Source organism: Athene noctua, chromosome 5, assembly GCF_965140245.1.
Source record: "Athene noctua chromosome 5, bAthNoc1.hap1.1, whole genome shotgun sequence".
Classification (NCBI taxonomy): Eukaryota; Metazoa; Chordata; class Aves; order Strigiformes; family Strigidae; genus Athene; species Athene noctua.
Genome location: NC_134041.1, coordinates 29,567,627 through 29,594,047, shown reverse-complemented (window position 1 = coordinate 29,594,047; position 26,421 = coordinate 29,567,627). Strand labels below are relative to the sequence as shown.

The 26,421-nt window shown below is 43.9% G+C and overlaps 2 protein-coding genes across 12 annotated transcripts in view; both read left to right on the top strand.

Annotated features, from left to right (window-relative positions):
- Positions 1 to 1,368: 1,368 nt before the first annotated feature.
- LOC141961390 (dimethylaniline monooxygenase [N-oxide-forming] 4-like) lies at positions 1,369 to 6,223 on the top strand. Its single transcript, XM_074908254.1, has 8 exons — positions 1,369 to 1,500; positions 1,804 to 1,992; positions 2,367 to 2,529; positions 2,934 to 3,079; positions 3,431 to 3,630; positions 3,815 to 4,167; positions 4,472 to 4,541; positions 5,836 to 6,223. The coding sequence occupies exons 1-8, from the start codon at positions 1,369 to 1,371 to the stop codon at positions 6,221 to 6,223; spliced, it is 1,641 nt and encodes a 546-aa protein (XP_074764355.1).
- Positions 6,224 to 7,210: 987 nt separating this feature from the next.
- The window catches only part of PRRC2C (proline rich coiled-coil 2C), a 76,091-nt gene continuing 56,880 nt past the window's right edge, over positions 7,211 to 26,421 (top strand). For 9 of the 11 annotated variants that reach the window (XM_074906865.1, XM_074906871.1, XM_074906870.1 and 6 more), the window contains exons 1-3: positions 7,211 to 7,346; positions 18,222 to 18,326; positions 26,041 to 26,207. In XM_074906865.1, the coding sequence (XP_074762966.1) occupies positions 26,093 to 26,207 (115 nt within the window). In that variant the 5' untranslated portion in view covers positions 7,211 to 7,346; positions 18,222 to 18,326; positions 26,041 to 26,092. Of the gene's footprint in view, positions 7,347 to 18,221; positions 18,327 to 23,775; positions 23,872 to 26,040; positions 26,208 to 26,421 lie in introns of all 11 variants that reach the window. The other 2 variants (XM_074906863.1, XM_074906864.1) reach the window with 2 other exon arrangements.

The window sequence follows — 26,421 nt, the reverse complement described above, 5'->3', positions numbered from 1 at the left end:
CCATTTAATCACAGCAGAGCAGGGGAGTGTGGGTGTAAAGGTCAGTGGTGCAAGAGCTGGGGCAAGCTGCCCGGACTTCAGCCTTTCCTTTAAATCTGTGGCTAGAGAAACTCGAAGCAAAGTTCAGCCGAAGCCTGAGCAGCGAAGGCACAGTTCCACCTCTCAAGGTTTGGTCCTCGTTTCTCTCTGGCTGGGTTTTGCAGGTTTTAAAAGCAGGCAGCCAGCTCTCTGGGGTTTGGTGTTTGCCACCGGCTTTGTCTTGCTGCTGGTGTGGGGAGAGGGGGTGTCGTGGGGACCCTCCAGAGCAAAGCCGTCTGTAGGCAGCGCTGGAAAAGAGAGGTGACTTTAGCGCCTCAGGCACGTCGTTACCATTTCCCAAAGCCAAGGGAGGCTCCCGAAACCGGGGGTGGGCGATTTTTGGTATGTCCTGCCCTGTTTCTGCAGGTCAAGGAGTGGCTAAGGCTGGGTTTTTGGATGCAGAGGGGTTTTTGCACCTCACTCATTTGTCCCTGGATTTCTGCAGTTTCCTACAGTTCCTGTTTATGTTAACCTACTTTTTTTGACACAGAATAGGTATTAAAAAAGTTATAAATTACTATTTCTTCAGACTCTGCCGTAGGAGTGTTTGTTATCTAATCAAAGTTCATGTGGGTTCATTTTTTCCCTAGTTTCTTTGCTTCCCAGTCAAGCTTGGTGCAGCTCAGTTTACACAGCCCAAGCTTTGAGTTCCTCCCATTTATACACTGCGTTTCCTGGGTTTCTTACCTTTTGTATGTTCTGAAATCCCAGCCACACTTTCACGGTGCTGTCTAACTTCTGAATCACTGTGCCGTGCTCCTGCTCAGTCAGGCATCACTTTTTAAAAAAACCCCACCTTTTTGTTTTCGAGATAATGCCCTTTAATGGGAAATTTAAAAGGAAAGCGTGAAAATGACCCAGCTTAGCTGAAATAGTTTCTTGAAAAGGTTTCAGAAGGATCACTTTGTGCAGGCAGAAGCAGATAGCTGTGAGCCCCTTCCCCTTCTTTGCATGCCCTGGTTTGGGCCAGGAAAGGGAATAATAGAAGCAGCAGTGCAGTAAGGTTTAAAAGTGCCTCCTTTTCCCCCTCCTGCAGGAGGGGAATCACTTGGCCCTCAGTGTGGACAGCACAGCAGGAAGGGTAATGAACAACAGCCATCTGTAAAGCTTGAGTCAGGAGCTGGTGATAGCTTTCTCCAAGGACAGTTTTTCTCTGTGGACACCCACAGACAGAGAAGACCAGGGGTGTTTGACTGGGGATGGGAAGAAGGGACTGGTGTTTCTGCTGATCTCTAGGCTATTTTATTTCCAGTTGCTCGCACGCCAGCCCACGGCCTGCTGCAAGACAGCATGGTGCAGCGTGTGGCTGTTATCGGCGCCGGGGTTGGTGGGTTGGCCTCTGTCAAGTGCTGCCTGGATGAAGGGCTGGAGCCCACATGCTTCGAGAGGAGCGAGGACATCGGGGGGCTCTGGCGCTACACGGTCAGTGGGCTCTGCCTCATGGGGAGGACTGTCCCTGGGTTTTTCCCCTCCCTCAGATGCCCTTTGCCTGCAGCAAAGAGGAAAAGGTGGCCATGCCCTCAGGGACTGTCCCTGTCCCAGGCTTGGGGCTCCCCCTGACTCCAAGGTGGAGAAGAAGATGGAAGGAGCAGAAACCATGGTCACCAGATGCTGGTCCTGGTTTATTCCTTGTATTTGAATACAAGGCAGAAAAATACTCAGATACTCTGGAGGGAGAAAGTGCTTCCCTGCACACCTGCAAATGGCACCACTGGCTTCACACAGGACTCCAGGGATGGCGGGAGGGTCAGCGTGTACCGCTCGGTCATCACTAACACCTCCAAGGAGATGTCCTGCTTCAGCGACTTTCCCTGCCCGGAGGATTTTCCCAATTTCCTACCCCACAGCCTCCTCCTGGAGTACTTTCAGATGTACGCCCAGCACTTTGACCTCCTGCGGCACATACGCTTCAAGGTGAGCAAGGACCCCAAACACCATGGGGAGAAGAGCCATCAGTGGCTGCAGATAGCAGGGCAATGCCCAGGTGGGATGGAACAATGCTGGGTGTGATCTCGTGAGGACCACATGCCTTTTGCATCCTGAACATAGCCTTTTTGGCTCCATGTTTTAAATTAGGCTGCTTGAACATGTGTTGCATCCCCCTCCCCCCCCCCCCCCCAATGCCATCAACAGGGGAAAGGTGTAGGGTGGGATTTAACAGCTTCAGCAGTGACATGCAGCTCTCCGGGGACTCGGCCTGCCCCTGGCAGCTCCAGCCCTTTGCAGACAGGTCCTCTGCAAACCGCGGCATAGTCCTTGACTGCTGTTTTGTTGGGCTTTGGTGCAAGACAACAGCTCTCAGTGTGAGGAAGCGCCCGGATTTCACCACCTCAGGGCAGTGGGAGGTGGTCACTGAGACTAGTGGCATCCAGGAGTCACACATCTTCGATGCTGTCATGGTTTGCACCGGCCATTACCAGGAGCCCTACTTACCATTGGCTTCTTTCCCAGGTAAGCCCTGCCTCGTCAGTGGGTGGGCTGGGACTGCCCCCCGGGGCTTCACCCAGCGCCCATGGGTCCCTTGGCTCCTTTTTCATCTGCGAGCCTTCCTGCTCCACAAAGCCCCCACACGGGGTCAGACGGGACCTTCACCCCATGGGAATGGTGGAGGCCATTCCTGGGAACGGGGAAAAACATCTCCTAAAGATGCAGCAAACCTCTTGCATGAGAATTTGCAAATCAGGACCAAGCTGGGGAGGTGCAGGAGTGTGGCATCACCCAGGGAGGCAAAACCTCCATGAGCTTCTCAGCTGCAAGCAGAGGTGGGAGGTGGCGGGTCAGGGGTCACAGAGGGTCCAGGCATGACTCTCTGGCAAGCAAATGTATGTAGGAGATGCTCCCTGCTCTCTGCCTAGGTATTGACACATGCTTCAAAGGCCAGTACCTCCACAGTCGGGAATACAAAGACGTGGAGGCTTTCCGGGGAAAGCGGGTCCTTGTGGTTGGCATTGGCAACACCGGCGGTGACCTCTCTGTGGAGCTGAGCCGCGTGGCTGCAAAGGTACAGCTCCATGGTGGTGCTGAGCCTGGCCAGGGACCACAGAAGCCAGTGGCTCGGGGTACACGCAGGAAGATTTGCCCATTGGGTTTCTCAATAAGTAGAACCTCAGATTGAGGGCAATTGAAGAAGCTCCGCAATTCCTGGTGAGTTTGGGCCACCTGAGGAGTGGCTATTCAGCAGCTGTGGGAACTTTGCAGAAGCTACTGTGAGCTGTTCGTTCATCTGAACGCCATCTCCTTTCCTTGGGATAACCCTCTCAGCTCCCACATGTGGGAGATAGGATTTGCCATTCAGGGCAAAACCAGCACCAGGATGTCTGGGCAGGAGGCTGAAACCTGTCTTCTCCCCCAGGTGTTCCTCAGTGCCAGGAGCAGCACGTGGGTGTTCAGCCGAGTCTCAGATCACGGCTTCCCCTTGGACATGGTCAGAACTACTCGCTTCAACCATTTTCTGGACTGGCTTCTCCCATCAGCCCTCATGAAGAGGATCAAGTTTTGGAAGTGCAATTCGTGGTTTAACCACGTGAACTATGGCTTGGCTTCTGCCAAAAGGTGTGGTGGTTTTTATTACTATTTTGTTGGTTGGTCAGGGGTTTTTAATGGCATGAAATGTTCAATCTTTAATGTCAAGGGATATTTGTGGAATAGCAAACCATTGGAGGGGAACTCTGGCCACAAAGGACATTTCAGGTCCCTCCCAGATGCTAACATTGCTGTCCTCTTTTGCACCTGCAAGCTCCAACTTTAAGATAATTGTCAATGAAGAGCTGCCGTTTTGCCTCCTCTCTGGGACCGTTGTGTTGAAGCCAAACGTGAAGGAGTTCACTGAAAGCTCTGCTGTTTTTGAAGATGGAACAACCGAGGAAAACATCGATGTGGTGCTCTTTGCCACAGGCTACATTTTCTCGTTTCCCTTCCTTGAAGACTCAGTTCGCAGCCTCTTTGATGATAACCGTTCACTCTATAAATGCGTCTTCCCTCCCCAGCTAGAAAAGCCAACACTGGCCATCATCGGCTTAGTCCAGCTGACTGGCTCTGTGATGGTGGGAGCAGAAATGCAGGCCCGCTGGGTGACAGGGGTCTTTGCAGGTGGGAGATGGGTTGCAAGAACGGGGGAATCTACTGGGGTGGGAGGTTTGAGGCAGCCTGACCTGCTGTCCACAGAGCCTAGGGCATATTTTGACTCCTGCCACAATGTCCGTGGTGGCCATGGGCATTAGTAGCACCGTAGCCTCTGTCCCCAGCTGCATCCCCATATCACTGTTGCTCTGCACACGCTACCATAGCCAGCAAGCACAAACACTCTTGGTGAAGGGGCTGGGAGCATGGGAAGGGGGTGGACTTTTCAGCTTAAGGTGCTGCTGGATGTCTCCAGTTTCTCTGTTCTTCTCAGGCTGGAACAAGCTCCCTCCCACCACCAGAATGATAGCTGATGTTTTGAAGAAGAAGCCGCCAGTCAAAAGGTGCATGATGCTCCTGTGCTCATGGTGCAACGGGCACTGTGTGCAGGGATAACCCCAGGGAAAGGGGCGCCCTATGGCAGTCGTGGGAGGGACCCACATGGGGACACCCAACTATTATTGGATGCATTTAATCTCTCACCACCCGGAGTGAGGTGTGAGGATATGTAGTTGTGGCTCCTTTATGGATGATAGACCAAGACACCAAGGGCATAGTGCTCTGGAGCAGCTTATGTCAAGACTCAAGACCTGCAGGTCCCCTCTGCCAGACCTCCTTATTCCCAGCATATCAAGATGGAGGTTGGTTTCCTCCAGACTAAGGGTGCCATCTCGTGGCTTCTCCCTCCCAAATCCAGGCAGCAGGAAGTGCTGGGGTCAGGGCCAAGCCCCATCGAGATACCCCACTGGAGTCAGGTGATGTGGGTAGGGGACAGTTTGGTGGCAGTTTTTGACAGGTCAAGATAATTATTAGACAAGGCTTGAAGTCGTCTATTGTGTACATGGGAGCTAACATCCTGCCTTGTTACACTGGGATTTTCCAGGCAGTTGAAATGTGTCCTCAAGGCTGTGGGATGGGTGATGGTGGATATGTTGCCTTGCAGCAGCTTTCAGGAGCAAGGAGGGGACCTCGGGCCAGGCAGAGTTCAGGCTGACTTAGGTCTGCCATCAAGTAAGAACTGGTTCATAGGACACTGATGAAAATCTGGGACAAAACAGAGCCACGGAGATTGTCACCAGGAGCCACAGTGATTGCAGACACAATGTGTCACACAGCAATATGGGAGTCTGATGTGTAACGGAGACAAACTAGAGGCTGTCCCAAATTTGCTGAAGCAGATTCAGCACACACCCTCCCTCCTGTGAGGGAGATGAGGCCTCAAGCAGAAAAATCCTGTATGTCCCTCCCAGCATGGGAAGCTTTCTATAACTTCCAGTTCTTCCCAGTCTCCTTGGCAGTCTTATCTGTGAATGTCTACTCTTCTACCTCTCAAAATAAGCCAAATCCACAGCTGTGAACCTTGGGGAAGGACGTAGCATGGGTGTTCGAGCATTACAACAATGGCAGTATTATGCTAAAACCACTTTTGGGGCCACAACTAGGTTGCAGAGACAAAACAACCTTCTGCCTATTACCTGACCCAGATAACTGCTAGGGACCAACCCCAGAGAGGCTCTTTTAGGTTTATCTGAGACTGGGGCTTGGCCAATGTCTGAGCTGAGGTTTTGCCTTCCGTGGAGCTGGGAACTGAGATGGGATGATGCTACTTGATTTTGTCTCTTTTATGTCCCATTGAAGGGATCTATCCAGGAGGGAGAACTTGAAGATGAGTTTTATCAGCTACACCGATGAAATTGCTTCATGTACTGGCGTAAAGCCCAGCGTGCTGAGGCTGCTCCTGACAGACCCTCAGCTGGCCCTGGCTGTCTTCTTTGGCCCCTGCACACCCTACCAGTACCGACTGGTGGGACGGGGGAAGTGGAGCGGGGCCAGGGAGGCCATCCTGACTCAGTGGCAGCGGACACTGAAGCCCTTAAGAACTCGGGTGGTGGATGACTCCTCTGATGGTTCTGATGGCTGGCACTGGACGTGGCTGCTGGCCCTGCCAGTGGCTCTCACAGCAGGTTTCCTCCTCTCCAAATACCCCCAGCTGGGCTGGACCCCCCAGGCAGGTCTCCAGCTGTAGAAGAAACCTGGTGAGACCTGGTCCCAGGGGAGCTGAGGATGGTGCAAAGCTGTGCTGCTGCCAGGTGCTGTCAGTGGGGCTGGCCCAGGCCCAGCACTGGCAGGAGCCCAGACCCCAGCCCTGTTGGGTGTCTGGCCTCTTCCTGCCCATTTCACACCCACCAAGGGCTATACGGAGCATTTGCCCCAAACCTGCCACAATCTGTGCCTGCGTTGCACCAGCACCAGGCTGGGTCTCCAGAGAACTTTTGGGAAGAGCCATTTTGGGACAGGCTGGTGTGCACAGGGCCAGCCTTCCTCCCCCCAGCTCACCCAGAGCTTCTGCCATAAAATTTCAGCAAGACCCGCAACAACTTGAGATTTTTCTGAAACACTAACTCGAGAGATCTTTGTGTTTGTCCAATAGCTTTTGGGATGTGAAGTAGAGAGCCACAAATAAACCTCACAGATTCGATCTTCTCTGATGGTTTTATTAATGGTTTATTAACAGTGGGGGGGAGTCCCAGTGCCCCGAGTTGTGGCAGAGAGCCCCGTCCTAAGAAATTATACAGTGACAAATCCAGGTGGGCGAGCGTCCCTGCCGCTGCCTGAGGAGCCTCAGGCTTGTAGGGAACCCTGAAGCCCACAGGGAGAAGGCAGAGCCTCCCCACGCACCCGTGGGTGCCTTCACCGGGGGATTTTGCAGCAAGCCCACTGGACGGGCACTGCGCACTTTCCCTCGGGCTGCAGCCACTTTCCTGCGGGAGAGCGCGTCTCCAGCCGCGTCCGTCCCGCACGACGGAGCTCCCGCCCGGCAGCAGCGGTGGGCACCGGGATGGCGGGAGTTGGGGGGCGGCCCCGTCCGCCAGGGGGCGCTCCGGGCCCGGCGCCGCGCGCCCGCCCGACTGCGGCACGGCGTGGCCACGTGAGCGGCGGCGCGGGGGCGGGGCCGGAGAGCGGGTGCGCGCGCGCGCGCGGCGCGGTGAGGTCAGACGTCGTTGGCGCCGGCTTGGCCGCCCGCCATCTTGGCCCCTGTGTGGAAGCGGCTGAGGCGCGGCGTCGCGGCGCCGGGAGCGGCAGCGGCCTCGCCGAGTCCGGGAGTCCCCGGGGAGGCCGGAGCTCCGGCCCGCCGCGCTGCGCGTCAGGTAAGCGGCGGCGCTTCCGCTGTACCGCAGCGTCCCGCGGCCCTGCGGCGCGGACCGGCGCCAGGAGGAGCGGGCGAGCGGCCTGCGCCGCATGGCCCCGGGCGGGGGCGGCTTCCGCCCGGCCTGGCGGCGGCGAGCCCGCAGCCGGCGGGGATGGAGATGTCCCCAGGGGCCGGCACCCCTCTGCCCGCCGCGGCCGGGCGGAGGGAGGCGGCGCGGCGCTTGGGCCCGCGGCGGGCGGGCCGGGCTACACCGCGCCGCTGGGCCGCGCCGCAGCACATCGCCGCCTGGGGCAGGCCGCGCCCCGCGCCGGGCACAGCGCTGGGCCTCGCCCGGGGGAGGCGGGAGTGGGCTGCTGCGGTGGGGGTGGTGAGGACCGCTCTTGCGGGTGTGCTGCTTTCTTCTCCCGCCCTCCCTCCCGTCCCCCGTTCCCCCCCCGCCCCTTTCTTCTTTTAACGGCTCCGGGTGTCTTCTCTTTCTCGGGAGATTACTCGAGAAACGTGTAGTCCCCTTCGTGCGTTTGCTCTCACTCTGTGGCTGTGGTTCTTCCTCCAGAAACGCGGAGGGGGGAGGGGAGCCTTTTCTTACAGGATGCTGAAGGCACATACAGGGCACGCCGCTTTCGTTCTCTAATTCTGAAAAATTCATGCACAGTTTTTGAGTTGTACAGTAGAAAGCTGTTCCTGGGTTGTTTGATGTAGGACTGAGTGAAGCACAGTTCAGGAAGGTGATGTTTCTGCTCCTAGGGACAAGATTTGTAGGAGTGGGGTGAGCAGTGTCGGAGTGTTCCTATTGATAGCCTTAAAGGATGGTGAGAGCATGGTTAGATGACACGGCTAAAATTCAGGCAGCTAGTCTGTAGTGGGCAGAATGCAGCGGGCATAATGGGAGCCAGCGTAGAGGGATGGGGAGGTTGAAAATCTTGGGGTAAAGATGGCTCAGATAGTTTCTGGTTCAGGCCCTCCTTATGGGGAAAAGGGGAGCGTGCATGAGAGCATGGCACTAGGCATTGAATGGAACATTTTATTTATTCTGTTTCTTCTATGTCTTGCACATACATTTTGTAAGTTTGTCCTTTGTGAAAGGCCTTGAACTCTGTATCATTGAGACGGGACCATTTTTCCTTGTCGCTCTTTGATTACTGGTGTCAGATGGGTTAGTAGACATTAGCGTTATTTCCAACAGAAGGGACAGGATTCCAATTTTTAATAACTTTGTTTCTGCAGTGAGTTAGCAGGCCTACCTGTTGTCTTAAGAGCTCTGCTCAGACAAGAAACTGCTTTTGAAGGGGGGAGGAAACAGGACATGATCTCATTTGTCCATCAGTGAGAAACAAAAGGATTACCGTTTAATACTGACTGCCAGGAGCTAAATAGCTGTCAATTTTCTTTGAATTACATAGTTTAGATAATTTTTCTTCAACGTTAATTTTGGGGTGTCTTAATGTAATTCTGCCACAGTCTCTTTGGGACTAAAGAACCTCAAAATTTTGGGAGTTCTTTTAATTTGGGGAATGCTCAGTGAAAAGGCAATTTGTCCCTCAGAATGTTGTGCTCAGTGCATGAGGAGTATGACCACTTTGGTGGAGATGCGTGCTGAAGAGGTGGCTCTTGGAAGTGAAGTGAGTATTTAGTTCTCTCATTGGCCAATGCTTGTGTGTGGAGACTAGGACTCTACTCTCACCTAGTATTCTGCCTTAGTGTATAGATGTTTCCTGCATAAAGTTTATCATTTTGGTAAGTAATAGCTTGTAAGATACCTATGAATCGATACACAGTCACTTCTGTGAGTCGTGCTAATGTAAATGTTCTGTCTCCTTGCAGTTTAGTAGCAATTTATAACTTCTCTACCCATTTAGGCCTTGTAACAGGAACCCTAGATTTTTGTAGAGCAAAATAGTTACATCAGTTTTAGTTTGGGTTGCTTTAGTCCTTGTTCGATCATATAGATTTATGGTATGCATCTTCTCTAGGTCCTGTTTCCCCCCATCCTGCTAGGGAAAATGAAACAGGGCAGAGTGAGCAAGGAATAGCTGATGCAGTTCAGAAGGGAGCTCTCGTGTAGGTTTTGTTGTTTTGTTGGAGTGAATGCTATATGTCAATTAAGAGAAGTGTAAATCAGAGCAGTGGGTATGTTGTATGGGGTTGACTTCAACTAGGTGTCTGAAGCCACTGAAAGTGAAAGCCCTTTGTTCCAGAATATTTTCCAGGCTAACTAATGGGAGTAATGTGGAAGTGGAGAGAGGGTGGAAAATGTAGTCTAAATGTACCATATAAGGGTGGTGTGGATAAGAGGCTTAGATGTGGAGATAAAAAGAAAAAGGTAGCTCTTGCAGAAGGATTAAACCCTTGCATAGCATGCTCTTGGAGAAGAATAAACCCTTGTATAGTGTATTGGAGGTGCGAGCAAAGAAAAAACATTCCTCTTCCATTGAAGAAAGAGTGGGACATCTTTAAAGGCCCTATACAGTAATGGAGGGTTTGAGGGGGGGAAAAAAATCTCTGCCCTGAAAATGCACCACCTTTCCACTAGTTGGAGTTGGATGTTGGGCTTGTAATGACGGGACTGCCAATGGTGTTTTACTGGTAGAACCAGTTGTTCATCTTCTGTAGCAAATTTTTTCTTTGCTCAGTTTCATGCCCTCATTTTTTTCTGGGTCTGGGTTTCACAAAACCCCATAGAAACTTCTCATGGGTGAAAGCAGGTGTAAAAATAAAAGCTGAGATTTGTGTGAAGAGGTGGGAGGAAATAATACTGTGTTGGTGAAATGAAAACGGGTGCACAGAAGTCTTTAAAAATGCATAAAGAGCAGAGGAAGATGAAGTCGTAATAAAAATCAGATGAAGACAGCTTTTATGTCTATGAAGAACAGGCTAACAGAAATAGACTGTTTTCATTAGAAATACCTCAGCCATTACATAACATTCTAACTGAATGCTAACGAACTAGTCTGTTACAGATTGCAAACACGTATTAAAGGGAGAAGCTATGTATTGTTCACATTGCTTATGTTTTTAAGTATCTGACACTTTCTTGACTAACAGTAAAGTTATAGAATCAACATTATGTATCTTCTATGCAAAATACGATGGTGATAAATTGGAACTGATAGATATTTGGAAATAATGGGAGCTACACTTTCAGGGGCTTACAGCATCAGAGACAGGAATTGCTACACTTTATATTCAGGTACATCAGATGCATATGTACCTGAAGACCTGTGGCATCACCTGGTTCTGGGTGACTGAGAGAAGAGGGGTCTATTATATATCTCTTTAAATTGGTGTACAGCAGGTTCCTCAGTGAAATAGCAGCTTTACTCAATTCTTAGTTGGGTTATAAGATGTAGTTTATCATGCTTAGAGGTACCAATTGGTTTTTCATAGTAAGACCAGCAATGGCCACGTAACCATTTTTTGCCACGCTCCTTGCGTAAGCTAGCAAATCAAACCTTTTCTGCTTAGAAAAGCAAACCTTTTCAGGCCATCCTCATTAAATCATGTGAACAGCTATAGCTTGTTTTAAAATTAATAATTTGTAAGCACATGGCCTTAATATTCCTAGATTTTAGTGTTTATAAATTTTAACTTTAAAATTATGACTGTAGACTTAACTTGTATTTGCAGGAGTGATAGTTTAAGTTATTCTTGGCAAAAGAAATATTTAACTGATTTGAATCTTAACTAAGGTGGAAGTGCAGGAACATCTTAATTTTGAGAAGCCAATGATTTTCTCCCAATTTAAGACTTGATATGCTTTAGAACTTAATAAATTTCTTCTATTTCAAAGTAACTATGTAGTCCACCGAAGGACTCCACTCTCTAGATCAATGCATTGATGCTTTCATTTTGTAAAAAATAACTGTATTTACAGGGCTTGTTTTATAATAGTGTTTAGGACAGTCAATGCTTCCTGTACATCTAGGTGTATATATAGGTGCACAGCTGAAGTGTTCCAGTGAGGAGGAACAATAACATTTTCTCTGGCCACTCTGTGTAAATAGCCTGTAGGAAAGATGTGTTCTAGTAAGAAAAACTCACTTTTGGCTTTTGACATACCTACTTGGTTAATTTCCTTGGTTAGGAGATGTTTTTCATGCTACAGATCAAGCTATCAGCATGGACAGAGCTTTGTAGTATGCACTTAGCTTTCGATAAAAAAAGTTAATAGTTAAGTATTTTTTATAATATATTGTACCTTAATTATTTACCTAATGCATCTTGGAAGTAGAATATCAAAGGACACATGGGATTTTTTTTTTTTTCTTAGCAGAATAAACAGAGAACCAAGAGCAACTGAAGATGTTAAACTTGCATCTGCCAAATGGCTGCAGATGAAGTTAACTTCCATGGAAAACAGGTTCTATAATGAAAGGCAAATACACAAAGCTGGGTGTGCTGATAAGGCTTTTCTAATTGAGCTCTTTTTTTTCTTTAACAAGACATGATTGAATCCAGTCTACAGCAGAGGGCTAAAATTGATCTATAGTGTTGTTAACCAGTGTTGTCAAGAGCTGTTGTCAGTGTGATTTTTGCAGCTGCATCTTTTACATGCCGATCATTCTTTCAGTGAAGATGATGGTCTCTGTTCCAAGAAACTAGCGAGTCACAGGGAAAAGCATGCAGCAGGAGATCTGGAGGATAACAGGGAGCAGGTAGAAGAGACTGAGTAGCTATGAGCTCTGTCCAGGCTGGACCAGACCAAGGAGCAAATTCTACCACCTTTGTACACACAGGACTGAAGTTTTTTTATTGATCTTTTCAATGGTGTATTATAAGCTGGTACATTTGGGAACCCTGGCTCTCACTGTCACGACAGAAGTATCTTAAAAGTTTTAAAAACAAATATGCTGTAATATCTCTTAATACTGAGGAGGAATGATTACTTTTGATGTACATGAATCAGGTTTGGGAGTATGGTAGGAGTTACGGGCACCACAGTTTGGGTATTGAGCAAGGTGGGAAGTTTTGAAGGTGGTGACAAGTAGTTTAAGTCATTATGTAACCGATTAACTGTTTTGAATGGGTTTTTTTCATTGTGCTAAGACTATACTCTGTATAAAATCGTTTATTCTGTAGATTCCTAATGTTGATGAGTGTACTTCTATCTTCATGTTGGACCTTTCAATATCAAAAGTATCTTGAGAAGGTGAGGAGAAAAAAGTTTGGAAAAAATAGCTGGAGAAAAGGGAAATAGTTCCAGCCCATGTGTTCTAAAGAGGAATGAAAATCCTTAAGATTGTAGCCCTAGAGTGGTTCTTGTGCACTTCCAAAATGTTCTAAAAGAGCTCATGAACAGAAGAGCTTGCCTGAACACTATTTCAAAGCAACATCTGATTTCTGAAGTCAAAACCTTAGATGTAACAAATGTATGTTACTTAAGGACTGATCTACAAATAGGGGCTTTGGAAAAACAAGTTTTCTATAAAAACTTGTATTTGCAGCTGAGATCAGGAATACTTTAAAGAACAGAAAGGTATGATGTGGAGAGAAATCCACTGGTCAAAATGAGTTATGGTTCCTTAGGAAGAACACTGAAACTGTCACTTCTGTCAAGAAATATTACTACAGTGAGGCTTGAGAATTGTGGTAAAAGAGCAGGAAATGGAAGACTTGGAAAAGATTCTTTGAGTTATTCTCAGCAAGGAATAGCTTTACATTTGTCTCTTAATCTATCCTGCCCTCTTCCACTGTTGAATTCAAGTGGAGCGGGTGGTGAGGGTTGGAAATATGCTACCAGTTTAAATGACATTGTTCCAGAATTTTTAATAAAGTGCAAGGGCTTTTGCAGTAACAAAAGGGAAAAATAAAACAGCAGAGAGATGGGTAATTCTAAATGGCTGCAACGTGTTCATCTGTGGGGAATCTGGTCCATTTTCATTTACCTATTGATTATATTTCATCAGCTTCCTAAAAGGAGGTGTTTGGCACCAAACACTGTGACTGACTTAAGGAGTCAACTCTTGTTCAGCTCCGCTATTGTTTCTGGTAACTTATCCAGACAGCCGCCTGCAGAGGAGATTGAGTGCTGTTCAGCCTGCAGCTGGAGTCAGATCTGCCGAAGTGCAGCCGGAAGGGAACCGCAGCTCGCTGTTATTCTGTGTGGTTAGAAATAAGAGAAAATCCAGTAATGTGTGAAAACTTACTGCTCGTACCTTTTTTGCTGTAGGGTGCAAGCAGTTCTGCTTCCTTTATTCTTGCAAATGGATTCTCAAACCCACCATTATCACCAGCTCTGATTATTCTTCCTGTGCAGTTAAATCTGAATGTAGCAAGTGCAGAGAAGTGCCAACCATTTGAACATTTTCAGCACTCCCATTTGAACGGATGTGGGAACATCTGTATGTCATCAGTTGTGTGATTCTGCTTCTTTTGCAGCCCCACTGTGGACTTCCCTTTTGCTCCCCTGTTCTCAGCCAGAGCAACTGCTACTCAGGATGCCACCGAGGAGGAGACTCCCCATGTAGATTTCTGTGAGCAGGGACAATGGCTATGCTCCTATTTTTGCCTTTCCAGGCTTCTGCAGGATGGTGTGATGCAGTTGAGCAAGAAACAAAGCAGTACTTGTGACAGCATCCTAAGTGCTTTTGTATTTTTTAAGGGACTGTTTGTGATCTTAAACATTAATACATGTCTTTACACAGAGCAGTTGTGGTCAGGATAAACTAACCAAAATTGTAACTTTTTCAGTTAAAAAAAAATTCTGGTATGTAAGACAGGTTGCATTAGTTTTCTGTATTCAGAGAAAAGCTGTGTACCAACCATTTGAATACTGTACTTGGGTAGCAGATACATGGCTTGTTTCTGCAAGAACATGCCTTAATTTATTCCCTTATCTCTTTCTCAAATAGGCAGAGATTCAATTTTGAGAGCTTTGAGGTTTTCTCATCCTTCTAAATAATGGGAACTTCTTTAATAAATGGTTTTGCAAATCTTGAAAATAAAAATGTCATTTGGCATCTGCAAGTTGAAAAGCTAATTGGGTGAAAGCACTTACATTGTTCTGTTCCCAGAAGTAATGAGAACGCATCTCATTATGATGCTCTGTTTAATTGTATAGAAACAGTTCTTTTTTTTTTTCCTTTCTGGTCCTGGCTTCCTTCCAGCACTTCAAAACTCCTGCCACCATTAAAAATTTACAATTTTTTAAAGTTTCTTAATCAACTACATGAAACTGGAAAATCAAAAATCTGTTGCAAAAAATTTGCTGTAATACATAGTGACAAAGAAATAAAGACTTGTAAAGAAATTGTTAGGCTAAGAAGAAATAAAATAGCCTGCCTTAAAAGTGAGCTGCAAAGAAGTTTTGGATCTTACATTTTAAGAAAAGAATAAATTTTTCGTTGAAATGTATTCAGCATTCTTGCAAAACATCTAAATCATTCTAATTTATGTTTGAGGATTATCAGAACATGGCAAGAATAGCTGTGTTGTGTTAGTGCATTAGCTTTATGGTGTGCTAGTTCTGACTTACGTGTGGCACGCACTGTCAATCTCTTTATGGGAATATCTGGAAAAATCCTTTCTGGCAAAGAAGCTCTTTTAAATGTACTTTGATTACTTGAAAATGGGCTGGTACTTGAAGAAATGCTTCTAATACAGTACAGTTAGTAGTAGTTATTAATCTTTGTCATTTTGACTTGAGCTGTGGTGGTGGTATTAAGTTTCTTTTTACTACTCTGGTTTATGTAGAATGAGTAAATTGCTCATTTCACTAGCCTGTTGGTCATTAGTATTTGAGTTTGCCAGCAGACATAGAGAACTATTTCTTTAAGCGTGAGTCCATGTTTACTTCCGTCATCAGTGGGAAGCTATCTGGGACAAAGGCAACCTTCCAAAACTGTGACTGTAAGGACAGAAGCAAGATATGCTGGATCAGTGTTGAGGTTGGTGTGTTTATACCAAGATCATTCCAGTCCATTTCAGTAAAGGCGAGTGCTGAACCCAGTGTGCATTTGGTCTTGTGGCACATGGAGGGTTTCTAATTCTCACAAATTTATGGTGCCTGTGACACATGCAACTATGGTGTACAACTTCATACTTGAAGTTTATTCTCATTATTTGGTTGCATGCAAATTCCATCAGTGTATTAGCCTAAAGATCTATCCCTCATGTTGCAAAGAAATTTGAAAAAAATGGCCAAAGTCAATTTTCTAAACTCAGAAGCCAAATTAAAATAACTTCTGTGTAGATCTTTAAAGCCAGTCATCTTTTTTTTGGCTACGCAGAAGATTAGGGACTTAAGACTGAGTCTGGACATTGCATATTTAATTTCTTGGAGGTATCTGAATGCTAGAGTAAGTATGGGAGAGGATTACTGTAGGAGTCTTGTGTGCCTGAGCATCCTGCTGCTAGACAGAGCAGGTACTGAATTTTTTAGTTCAGAGTTGTAATGAAATATTCTAAGCAGAATGGTTTTTAGGGAACTTGTGTATTTCATTTAGTGTAAGCTGTATAGTTACTCTTAACTATTTTAGGTTTTTGGGGGAGAGTAGTAGAGACTTTTTTTGTTAAAACTCTCTGGTGATAATTGTACCCTTTTTCATTATCTAACTTGTGGTAATTAAAAGAATTACATTCTACTACTGTTCTGAAATTCTGGAAATAGTGTTTAATGTGACAGGCAAGCCGAGGGGAACTTTGGAGCTTTGTCATCTGTTTTTAGGTTGAAGATACAAAGTACATTGAAGGAAGTTTCTTGATTTGACCTTGTTTGATACTTTTAAAAATGGATTTTTATTTTGATTCTAAACTTATCTTTAAAATACAAAGCTATTGTCCTTCCTTTTACAGAGTATGTAAATTTACTAAAAAAAAAAACCAAAACTAGAAAGAGTGAAAACCTTGATATGAAGATGTAGGAGCAGTAGTCTGAGGAAATGTTTCTTCCCTGCTGGGAAGAAGAGCAGGGGTTGGTTGTCAGTTGGTTCTGAACTCCCTTTAAGTCACCTGTTCAGCTGCTGCTGGTTAGTGGGTGTCTGTATTCCAGACCTTGTTCACTGCCTGTTGCTTGGGAGTAGCTGTTGCTTCCTTAAGTCTCTTTTCTGTGGTGATGTGTGTGCTGCTTCCTTACAGATTTTGTTTTGTTGGGATTGAGCCCCAATGAGTCTGTTTCTATCTTAGGAGCTGCAAAGTAAATATGTTGCTGGCTCTTGGTGAGTTTCTGAATGGCAACAGTGAAACTAACCTTAGAGGGTTACTAGCCACTCTGCTAATTTGAGTCACAGGGTGGGAACTTGAGCTCAAATCATACCCTCTAGGAACTTAATTCCCATTGACTGTAGCAGGAGATAGATGCCTAAAGAGATTGGAAGCACTGTGCCTTTAGTTTAAAACTTCAGCCTCTTCCAGTGAGAGAGGTGGTGCCAGTGCTTTGTCCTTCCAGCTTTTTTCATCAGAAAAGAGTTGTGGGGTTTTTTTTTCATTTGAACTACTTCTTCACTATCTTCATTCTGCTTGATGTGATAACGATTTAAAGACCTGCACTGGATGTTATCACAGCCAAAAGAATTCTGTGTGGGGCTTTGGAGAGAAACTTACTTATAGTTTCAGGAGAACTTACTTTACCTCAGTACATGGCCATCTCTTGACAAAGATGAGTGTTTAAAAAAAAAAAGTTATATAGTCATTGTTTGGTCATCTTTTAGTACCTATCAACCTTTGAATCCTGTTCTCTTTGTACATCTGAAATATGGCTTTTTGTTCTTTGATAATTTGTAATGTGCCTTCTGTAGCCAGTCTTACACCTTTTATTTTAAACGTTTCATTGTTCGCACTTTGTACGTTTAGATTTGCCTCTCTTCTAGTGATAAAACTGGGTTTATGTCTCAAATGCGGAAGAATCTACAGCCAGAATAATACTTAAAAGTGTATTTATTAAGCTAAAGCAGAGGTAGTACATCATCTGCAACTACAATAGTTGAGAACTGTATAAAATATTTAGGGAAGTGCTTGCTAATTTCAGCAATTTGTTCATAAGAATTAGCTGTATTTATATTTGAGTGCCTTGTTACAGTATCTCCGTCTGTGCTGATTTTAGCTGGGGTAGAGTTAATTTTCTTCATAGTAGCTAGTATGGGGCTGTGTGTTGGATTTGTGCTGCAAACAGTGTTGGTAACACAGGGGTGTTTTTGTTATTGCTGAGCAGTGCTTACACGGAGCCGAGGCCTTTTCTGCCTCTCACCACCCCACCAGCGAGCAGGCTGAGGGTGCACAAGAAGTTGGGAGGGGACAGAGCTGGGACAGCTGACCCCAACCTAGGGGTATCCCACACCATTCGGCGTCATGCTCAGCGTATACAGCTGGGGGGAGAAGGAGGGAGGGGGGGGACGTGTTCAGAGTGGTGGTGTTTGTCTTCCCAAGTAACCATTATGTTTGGAGATGGCTGAGCACCTGCTTGCTGATGGGATGTAGTGAATGAATTCTTTGTTTTGCTTTGCTTGCATGAGTGGCTTTTGTTTTACCTATTAAACTGTCTTCATCTCAACTCACGAGTTTTCTCACTTTTACTCTTCTGATTCCCTCCCCCATCCCACTGGAGGGGAGTCAGCAAGTGGCTCTATGGTGCTTAGTTGCCAGCTGGGGTTAAACCATGACACCTTCCTTCCTATATATAAGAGCTCTGTTGATGAACAGCTTCTCTTACCCACTAGAAAGTGGGAGACCAAATTTGGGTCACTGATGTAAAACATGGGAGAAAGTGACATATATAAACATTAAAAGCATTGAACCCTCTGGATAACAGTATTGCCCTAAATAATTTTTAGATAGTATTTGTCAAAATAGTGAACAGCTTTATTTGATACTCTGAATGTAAACATGCAAAAAAAATATTCGTGAAACTAAATTAAATTGAAACTGTCCTTTCTTTTTCCAGAGTTCTTAACTGTAGTGGCATCTTTCTGCCTGTGAGGGGAAGGGACCATAACCTCTCTGATACCTGAGCTCACTTGAAAAGGAGAAGATTTCATAAACAGTACAGGTATCAGAAATTATCTTAGTTAAAAGAAAGTGTGGTACATGAAAATATTGAGTGCATTTTTGACAGTTTTATTGCCAGTGCGTGTTTTATCCTGTCTGTGGCTTTTTGATCCCTTGTTACATGGGCACATTTAGAAATACAGGCTGATCACAACTGATCCTGTGGATCAAGCTTCTTTTGACAGGGCTGTTCCACAGAAATATGATTTGTGTGTGTGTTAAATATTCATGCACATATAGTTAAATGTGTATTCAAATCTGTGGATAGAGACAAAATTGGGGTTTGTATGGTTGCAGTCCTTTTGTCTGTGTTTTTACTCCAGGCAGCTGTTCTTGACTAAACTTTCCTTTTGTTCTCAAGAATGCACTGGGAAAAAATGAATAGAATTGACAGATTATTTTAGTTTGTGCTAATATTTTTGTGCTGCAGGATGTGTCTTAAATGTTTATTTTAAAAGGCCAGTGACTGCTATTAGTGCCATGTTAGACTTGAGAGACTCCTGATAAAAGTTCCCTGAGATGATGTGGTTTGCTGGTTGTCCTGTTGGAAGGTCATGTTCTAGGTGACTAGTCTTTCTCACAGAAGACAAATCAAAAAGCTGCTTTCCAGCCTTTCTAAGGCAGCAAGAGATTTACTTGCTCTATAGGTTGCTAGTTTAAGCTAACATATGCTTTGTGGTAAAGTTACTTTCTGTGTAGACTTTTTGTGGGTGGCTAATTTTGGTTGTTTTTCATTGCTTAGCTTAGTAGCTTTATTTAGACTGTTGTTAGGTGTCTCTTAGAACTGATGCAGATGTATTTGTGGATGCTCATTTCTGGCATCCATAGACTACATTTTTATATCTGTGGGATTGTGTCCTAAAACAGCTTTTTTCTGTCATGATCTGTTTTCCACCTAACATACCTAGTTTCGGTAGTGTTTCAGAAAGACTTCCTTAGGCTTTAAAGGGCAGTAATTTGAAGAATGACAGAACTAGCAAAGCCTGCTTTGCTACAGCTTTGTCTCATGACACAGAGTGCTTTGGTTCTAAGGAGCAAAACTCATTTTGATTTATCATTTGGTGGCCATTAACAGTATTCCTCTGTAGATTGGTGCCTCAGGGATTGGCCTGTGCTACAGTTTTCCTCTGAGGTGATGGGTGCAGAAGAGATGGTGATTAAAGGGTTTTCTTTTCCTACTCAGCCACCTTCACAGAATTTATAGAATCAATATAATCTTTGCATTGTGTACCCTCTTTCAAGCTCTGCTGAAAACCAGTGAGCCCAAAATCTAGAGATGGGGAATTCAAATGGGGATGGAAATGTGTATTAGCCTGCCTTTTAAGGAAATAAAACTTAGTATAGATCTTGTTCAAGAATGAGTTGTAGTGAGATCTACCCAGAACTCTTTGAAAATCTGGAGACCTTCTGTTCTGGTAGGTCGTAGAGCGGTGTCTGAGGTACGTAAATTTAGAAGCTCAGAAGCCCCCAACATCTGCAATTTTCAGCCTGCTTAACAACAGCCTATTGGACAATGAAGACAAATTGCTTGGAGGGGGTGGGCAGATCCTGACCTTGGAAGCTTTTTTTATTGGATACTTTGGTTTAGTGGAGCCTTTAGCTACTTAAGTGTTACTTGAGGTTTTTGAGGGTGGTTTTCATGTCATATTAAGCTGACTAGTGCTGAAGCTATTAAGAATTCTTAATAGTGGCATAAATGGCCAAAGCATGTTTTTTTTTAAATACAAATTGGGCCTGAAAACCTCAGTCCCAGAATGGTGCTTTGGGCATGAGCAAGTTTTAAATATAAGGTCATCAGTAAGAGATTGTTAGTGTGTATTGTTTATAACCATATCCATGTCAGGGAAGTGAAGTCAATCAGTTTAATTGTAATGCCATTTGTTATTTGTGTGCAACCTTCTCTGCACAAAACTGTGTATTCATTAGCTAATTATTTTTGAGTGTTCATTTAAGATAACAGGGTTCCTTAATAATGGGCTACAAATAAAGCACGAGGAAGGCTTTTTGGGTTCCAAGTACATTGAAACCAGTATCCTATGTTTCTTTGTGCTAAATTTGCTTTGTTTTTCTGTAAATGGTCTAAATTACTCTTTTCTGAAGATCTCACAGGTTTGTTTGTTTCAGAATTTATTATCTAGCTGCAGATTATGTTTAGGTCTTACAGTTAGGCAACTTCAGCGGAGTTCTGGAATCTAAATATGCCAGGCTAAGAGCTGAACCTTTCCTTTTCAGCTGAATTTTTTAATGCCCCATTATTCATCAGGTTTTGAGCACAAGGCTTGTTGAAGGAATGAGAATTCTCTTTTGAAATTAATAACACTGGATTTGGGAACATCTGCCTCTAACATCAACAGAGCATGTGGCAAAAAAGCTTCATTTTTTTCAGTTGTATTTAATTCCAGAATTTACCAGAACCACATTCTTCAGTGTGCCAGAAACAAAGCCATTTTAAGAAAAGTGGCGTTATGACTGGGTACAAATGACAAATTTGTATATGATGGTTTTTGCCCCTTAGCTGCTTTCTTTAGTGTGCTTAAAATAGGGTATGAAAAGTCTTTTTGGATTTGTTTCTTGTTTTCTGTTTTGAAAGAGGTGCTAATGTGTCCCAGTTATGAATAAACCTTCATGTAGTGCTTTTCATGGTCTTTCCCACTTCACAGATGGGCATTTGAGGCACTGTCAGTTGAAGGTCGTATGAAATCTTTAGCAGATTTGAGTCTTGAATGATGTGCTTTGCTTTAAGTCATTCCAGCTCATCCTTCTCCAGATTTAGCCAAAATACAGCCCTTGGAGTGGAAATTGCAGGGACTAGATACCCTAGCTGTGTTGAATAGGGAGTGTGGGAATCATTCTAGTATTTACTTAATTTTTTTTAACACTTTAGAATTCTGGGAAGCTAATGTACAGGTGACCTATCCTAACTGATTGTGTGCTTGTAGGCTAAATAAGCGTGAGGGATGGGTTTTAGGAAGATAGGACTGCATAAAACAACTATAATATTGCTGAAGAAATCTCTTTGACATGCTACACTTGTGTAAAAAATAAAGACCTCTTTTGTCTAGAGCTTTAAAAATACAGTATATAAAATACAGATATAGAAAATTTGTTATGCAGATGTCTGTGGTTACATCAGCTTGTATGGGGTGTCTGAAAAAATACAGGAAATAGTGATCTTTCTCCCAAAGATGAGGAATGGTGTATGCTGTGCCTCAAAGAAACACGGAAACATTAATTGGAAGACCATAACATAGAGTATACAGGTTATTTCCCATGGCAACAGTAAGAGTTGATCTGCCCTCACCAAAAACTGTGGATAAAGAAGCAAAGTTTCTACCTGAACTTTTACAGAACTTATCCCCTCTCTATGCCTGTCTACTTGTTTGCTAAGACAGCAGGCTATAGTAGCTTACATGGAATGCTTTTCTGTTCTTGTATGTATGTTAAAACTGTTTTTTCATATGCATACTAAAACTAGAAAATACTGAAATGGACATGGTGGGAGAGAAGGAAGGAAACCAGACAGGAATTGCTGAGTTAGGTTGCTAGATGTTTTAAACTACTTACCACTCCTGTACTCAAAAGTGACCTCAAAATATGTAATTCCTTACTTAATCATGTAAGAACTTTTTGCCAAAGTGGAGGTAAGGTCTTCCCTAGCCTGCGGTTGGTGCTAATGGGCCACTATGCAAAATTTACAGACATGAGAACTAGTATTACATTATAAACAAGTTGTCTTGGGAAATTCCAAAATGATAGGGAGAGCTAGGGGCTTAGTGGAAAAGGTCCGTGTGCTCTCTATGTGTTACTTGTTTGCTGGGGTTTTATTATTGTTTTTAAAATACGATTCTACATCAGTCTAGAATATACTGCATTCTGTTTGCTCTTCTACCAGCTGTAAGTATCTAAGAGGGTACAAGTAAATATTCCTTAACAGAGACCAAGATACAGTAAGCTACCACAAATTCTAGGTGCTAATTTCTGTACACATGCCTCTTAGATCAATGCAGGATCTAAGTAAGCCAACCAGCTGCAATCTGGAAAAAGGCTGGTACAGAAATTACAGTAATAATTTTAACTGTAAAATCTTAAGGCCACAGTGAAGGTCAGTTAACTTGATAACATTACAGAGCGGCTAAAAGGTAATCTTTGCTCCAGAATTTTGGAAGCATTGTGCTTTCTGTAATTATACATAATAGTAACTGTAGTCATTCCAAATCAATCACTGACTTGCTTAAATTTCTTAATAGTGCAGCGAATCCTGCCAGCTGCCCTTATTGCTTGTACTGTTGCCTGTCCTGTTCACTGTCATGGTAGTTATTTAATTCTGGTAAGTAGTTCTGACATCTTCTATATGTTGCTGCTGTTCAGAGGTATACAGCTGTCTTATGTTCTTACTCTTATGACAGTGAGTCTAAACCTAGTGGACAGCAAAATTTTGTTTTAAGGATTTGAATGATAGGGTTTGGTCTAACAGCTACCTTTCTGGTAATATCAACAGATGTAAATATTAGGGCAAATTGGGAATCACTGGGCGAGTCTAGTACTTGCCAACCTATTATATGCACAAATTAAACATGTCCTTTGTTAAAATACCTTGTACATGATGCTACAGAGGGAACAATTCCAGTACTCCTGCATAGGACTGTAGCATATTCAGGTAAAGTTTGAATGAAAAGGCAAAACTCTGAATACAGCTCAAAATTTTCTTTCATATGGCTTGAAACTATGCAGTTACCTCTTTACAACTGTTAGATGGCACTGGATGCTTGTTTAATGTGTGACCTGGCAGGTATGTTTGTAGACGGCCAGATGGGCTCTTCAGGAGTATTTGTCATCCCTGGCTTGACTACCTGGTCTAAAGGCTTAATTTTACAAGTATGTCATCTTTGGCAACCAGTATCGGGTCTAAACTTAGTTAAATATGAATATATTGACTGGTCTAATTTAAAAGAGCACTGTTTGCAGTGCTTGTTTCTGCAAGTCAGATTACTGAGAAATGTGCAGTTTTAATCAATTTAAAATACTGTTTCTTTTGTGGTGTAATGTTGGAAAAAAATTGTCAAACAGTATGAATACTCTAAAAGGTATTGGTAGAGCTCAGCTGTAATGAGCAGACCAATTTCTATAAATTTGACTTCAAAAGCATTATTGGGGAACATGATCACCACCTCCTGTTCTTTAAGCTATCAAATGTTGTAGAAAGAACAATTGTTCTAGTTAAATTTGTTCAATTATGAATTCTGTCTTGCTCTGTAAAGAATAGTTACAATTAAGATTTCCATGTTTGATCTCTACCAGAAGCTTTGGAAAGCATGACAAAAACTCAACATTGCCTTAAACCATCCTCAGATTGCCTTCTCTGCCTACATCTGTTAGGGCTTCACTGCTTTTATTATTTGGGGGGCAATAAATGACTGGAGTAATCTTTTTCTTTTTTTGCCAACTTCCAGATTATTCACCGCTGTGAAGCTACTTGTTTAAAACATCTGAGGCTGAGATGAATCTTGGGCTGGAAATTAAAACTGTGTATGTGTTCTCACTTCAAGGTGCATACGAGCATAGCTAAGTATTAAGTAATTATAGTGTATTACTTGAAACGGTTATATGCACACCTGGAAGCTTGTTTGCCACCCATGTGCTCCTGACAATTATCTGCCCAATACCTACTCTGTGATTGATGCTCCAGGATGAATGTGGTGGGACTCCTTATCATAAATACAAGTCTGGGAGCAGAGAGTAACAGGAAAATTGAAGGGAAAGAATCTGACAGGTTTTTTACAGACATTTTACTGAAGACGTTATGATAAATGGAGTTTCTTCATAGAAGAAGAGACTAATGCAGAGCCTAATGTCTCATTTAGACTCCGACTTGATAAACTAGTCTGCCTGGATTCAGGTCTACAGAGTAGCTGAAAGCTGTTGCGTGGCTGTGAATAATAATAATGGGCAAAACTTGACATGTTGTTGAATTGCAAATAAGTACTGGGGCAGCCTGAACAGTGAATGGTTGCTTGAAATCTGCTTGACTCGTAGCTCCAAAGATAAGCTTGTCTAAATTTGTGTATTGGTCTGGGTTTTATTCTTCCCTGTGACTGTAATGATGATTGAGTGGTGAGCTGTGGCTTCCACTGAAACCTTGCAGCTTCAATATGTAGTTTTTTGGATAGGTGAGGGATGGTCTAACAGCCATGTCTGAGGTCTGTGTTCTGGTTACATGCTTCCATCCTGTATTTCGTCATTTTGGATGACATGAGGAACGGCTGTTGGTGTAATACATGCTGTTGAAGTAGCTGGATGCTGAGTAATTTAGCAAAAAAAATCTGAGGGGTGCTTTCTTCTTGCGAGAGGCAAGAATATATTTCTTAGCCAGGTATGTGGCCCTGTTTGAAGCTGAAGACTGTCCCTTTTGCAGCAATCTGCATGGATTGTAAGAGAGCAGCATCTGGCCCAAATCCTACTGAAGCTGGACTGTCCAAGGTTATTTGCCATCTTCATTTCTTAATCTTGTTGATCATGGCTTGTAAATTGAGGTAGAAGGCAGACGAGGGTGGGAAGGTTACCATTCCTATAGAATTGCCCTGATCTTTTGACACTGGTTAATGTTTGTAATGACCAAATAAGTACTTTATTCTTTGAACTACTTTCCCATGCTGACTGTTCTTAATACATGAGTGCCTTCCATGTGAATCGAGTTCTTGTTGAAGGTCTTCAGAGGTTCTGAGTTTATCTAGGGAGTGAGTTGATCACTGAAGGGTATCAGCAGAATGTACAGCTCTGCCTTGCTTATTGCTGTCTTCGTTTAGAATGAAGCACAAGAGTACTTAAGCTTATATAACTATTCTGGAATTCATATGGAAATAGATTAAAAAACTGTTATTGTAAGTGGGGTAGCAGGGGTTTTGGGTGTTAAGTCGACTATATAATAATATTCTGTTTGAGTGCTCACTTGTGATCCTGCCTGATGATGAGCAGCACCTCTGTCAAGTTCCTTTTAAGGACTTCTAGTGAAATATCCATGATAATTACTGGGCTCTCTTTTTCCAGGCCTGCTATTCTGGGGGAAGGAGGGAGGAGAGGGGTGACTGGCTCTAACAGCCCTGTAATTTACTACTGCAAGAAGAATAGTGTAACTCTTGGTTTAAGGAATTCTTCACCCTCCCTGTCTGAACGTACTGTGTTCCTGGTTTTGATAAAGAAAACTTCTGACTTTGTGTATTTAATTTCTCTAGCTGCTGAGTTCATGATGATTTTAATTGGGGGGGGGGGGGCGGACGGAACACGGGGGACACAGATTCCAGACATACTATATCAGAGTTCAGAGTTAATGGTATCTCAGAGCATGGCTGCAGGAGTGAGTGAAGTCGTTGAGCTTCTCTGGAGAGGAGCTAGCTGTTGGTGGAAACTATGCGTGATTTTTTTTTTCTTTTTTTCAGATTGTGGACAAAATTTACCAATTTTACAGGGTTTCATATTAATTAAATGCTGACCCTCTGGATTTTGTGACCTTCAAATTGTGGAGATGGAAATACTTTAAAATTACATGGTGTTATATAAGGCTTGGGGTTCCTGGGGCTAACATATTCTATGGCATCACCAATATGCTTAAATGGAACAGTGCTAATGGTGCTAAATATGCTGTCCACTTTTGTTCTATGAACTCTGTCTTAAGCATTGGCTTATATTTAAATTGCTTTTCTGGTGTTTTTCTTTTCAAGCAAATTTTGAGGGGTGAGCAGGAGGTACCAGACTCGATGAGTTTCCATCGAAATGTCGGAAAAGTCAGGCCAGAGTACAAAAGCAAAGGATGGAAAAACAAAGTATGCAACACTCAGTCTGTTTAATACTTACAAGGGAAAGTCACTGGAAACTCAAAAAACCACAGGTGAGTAAACTGGCTTTACTTTTGCATTCGGTTTCATCATTACTGTGGTACTAATTAAGAGCGTAAAATATATGAGCGCTTAACCACAGGAAGACTTTTGAACTGCCTCGTACTTCAGTTAAGTGGAGGAATTCTGGAAAGCAGTATTGATTACAGTTTCAGGGTAGCTGTAAACAAGAGTATTGGTTCAGGGAGACAGCTTTTGCAGACTAGT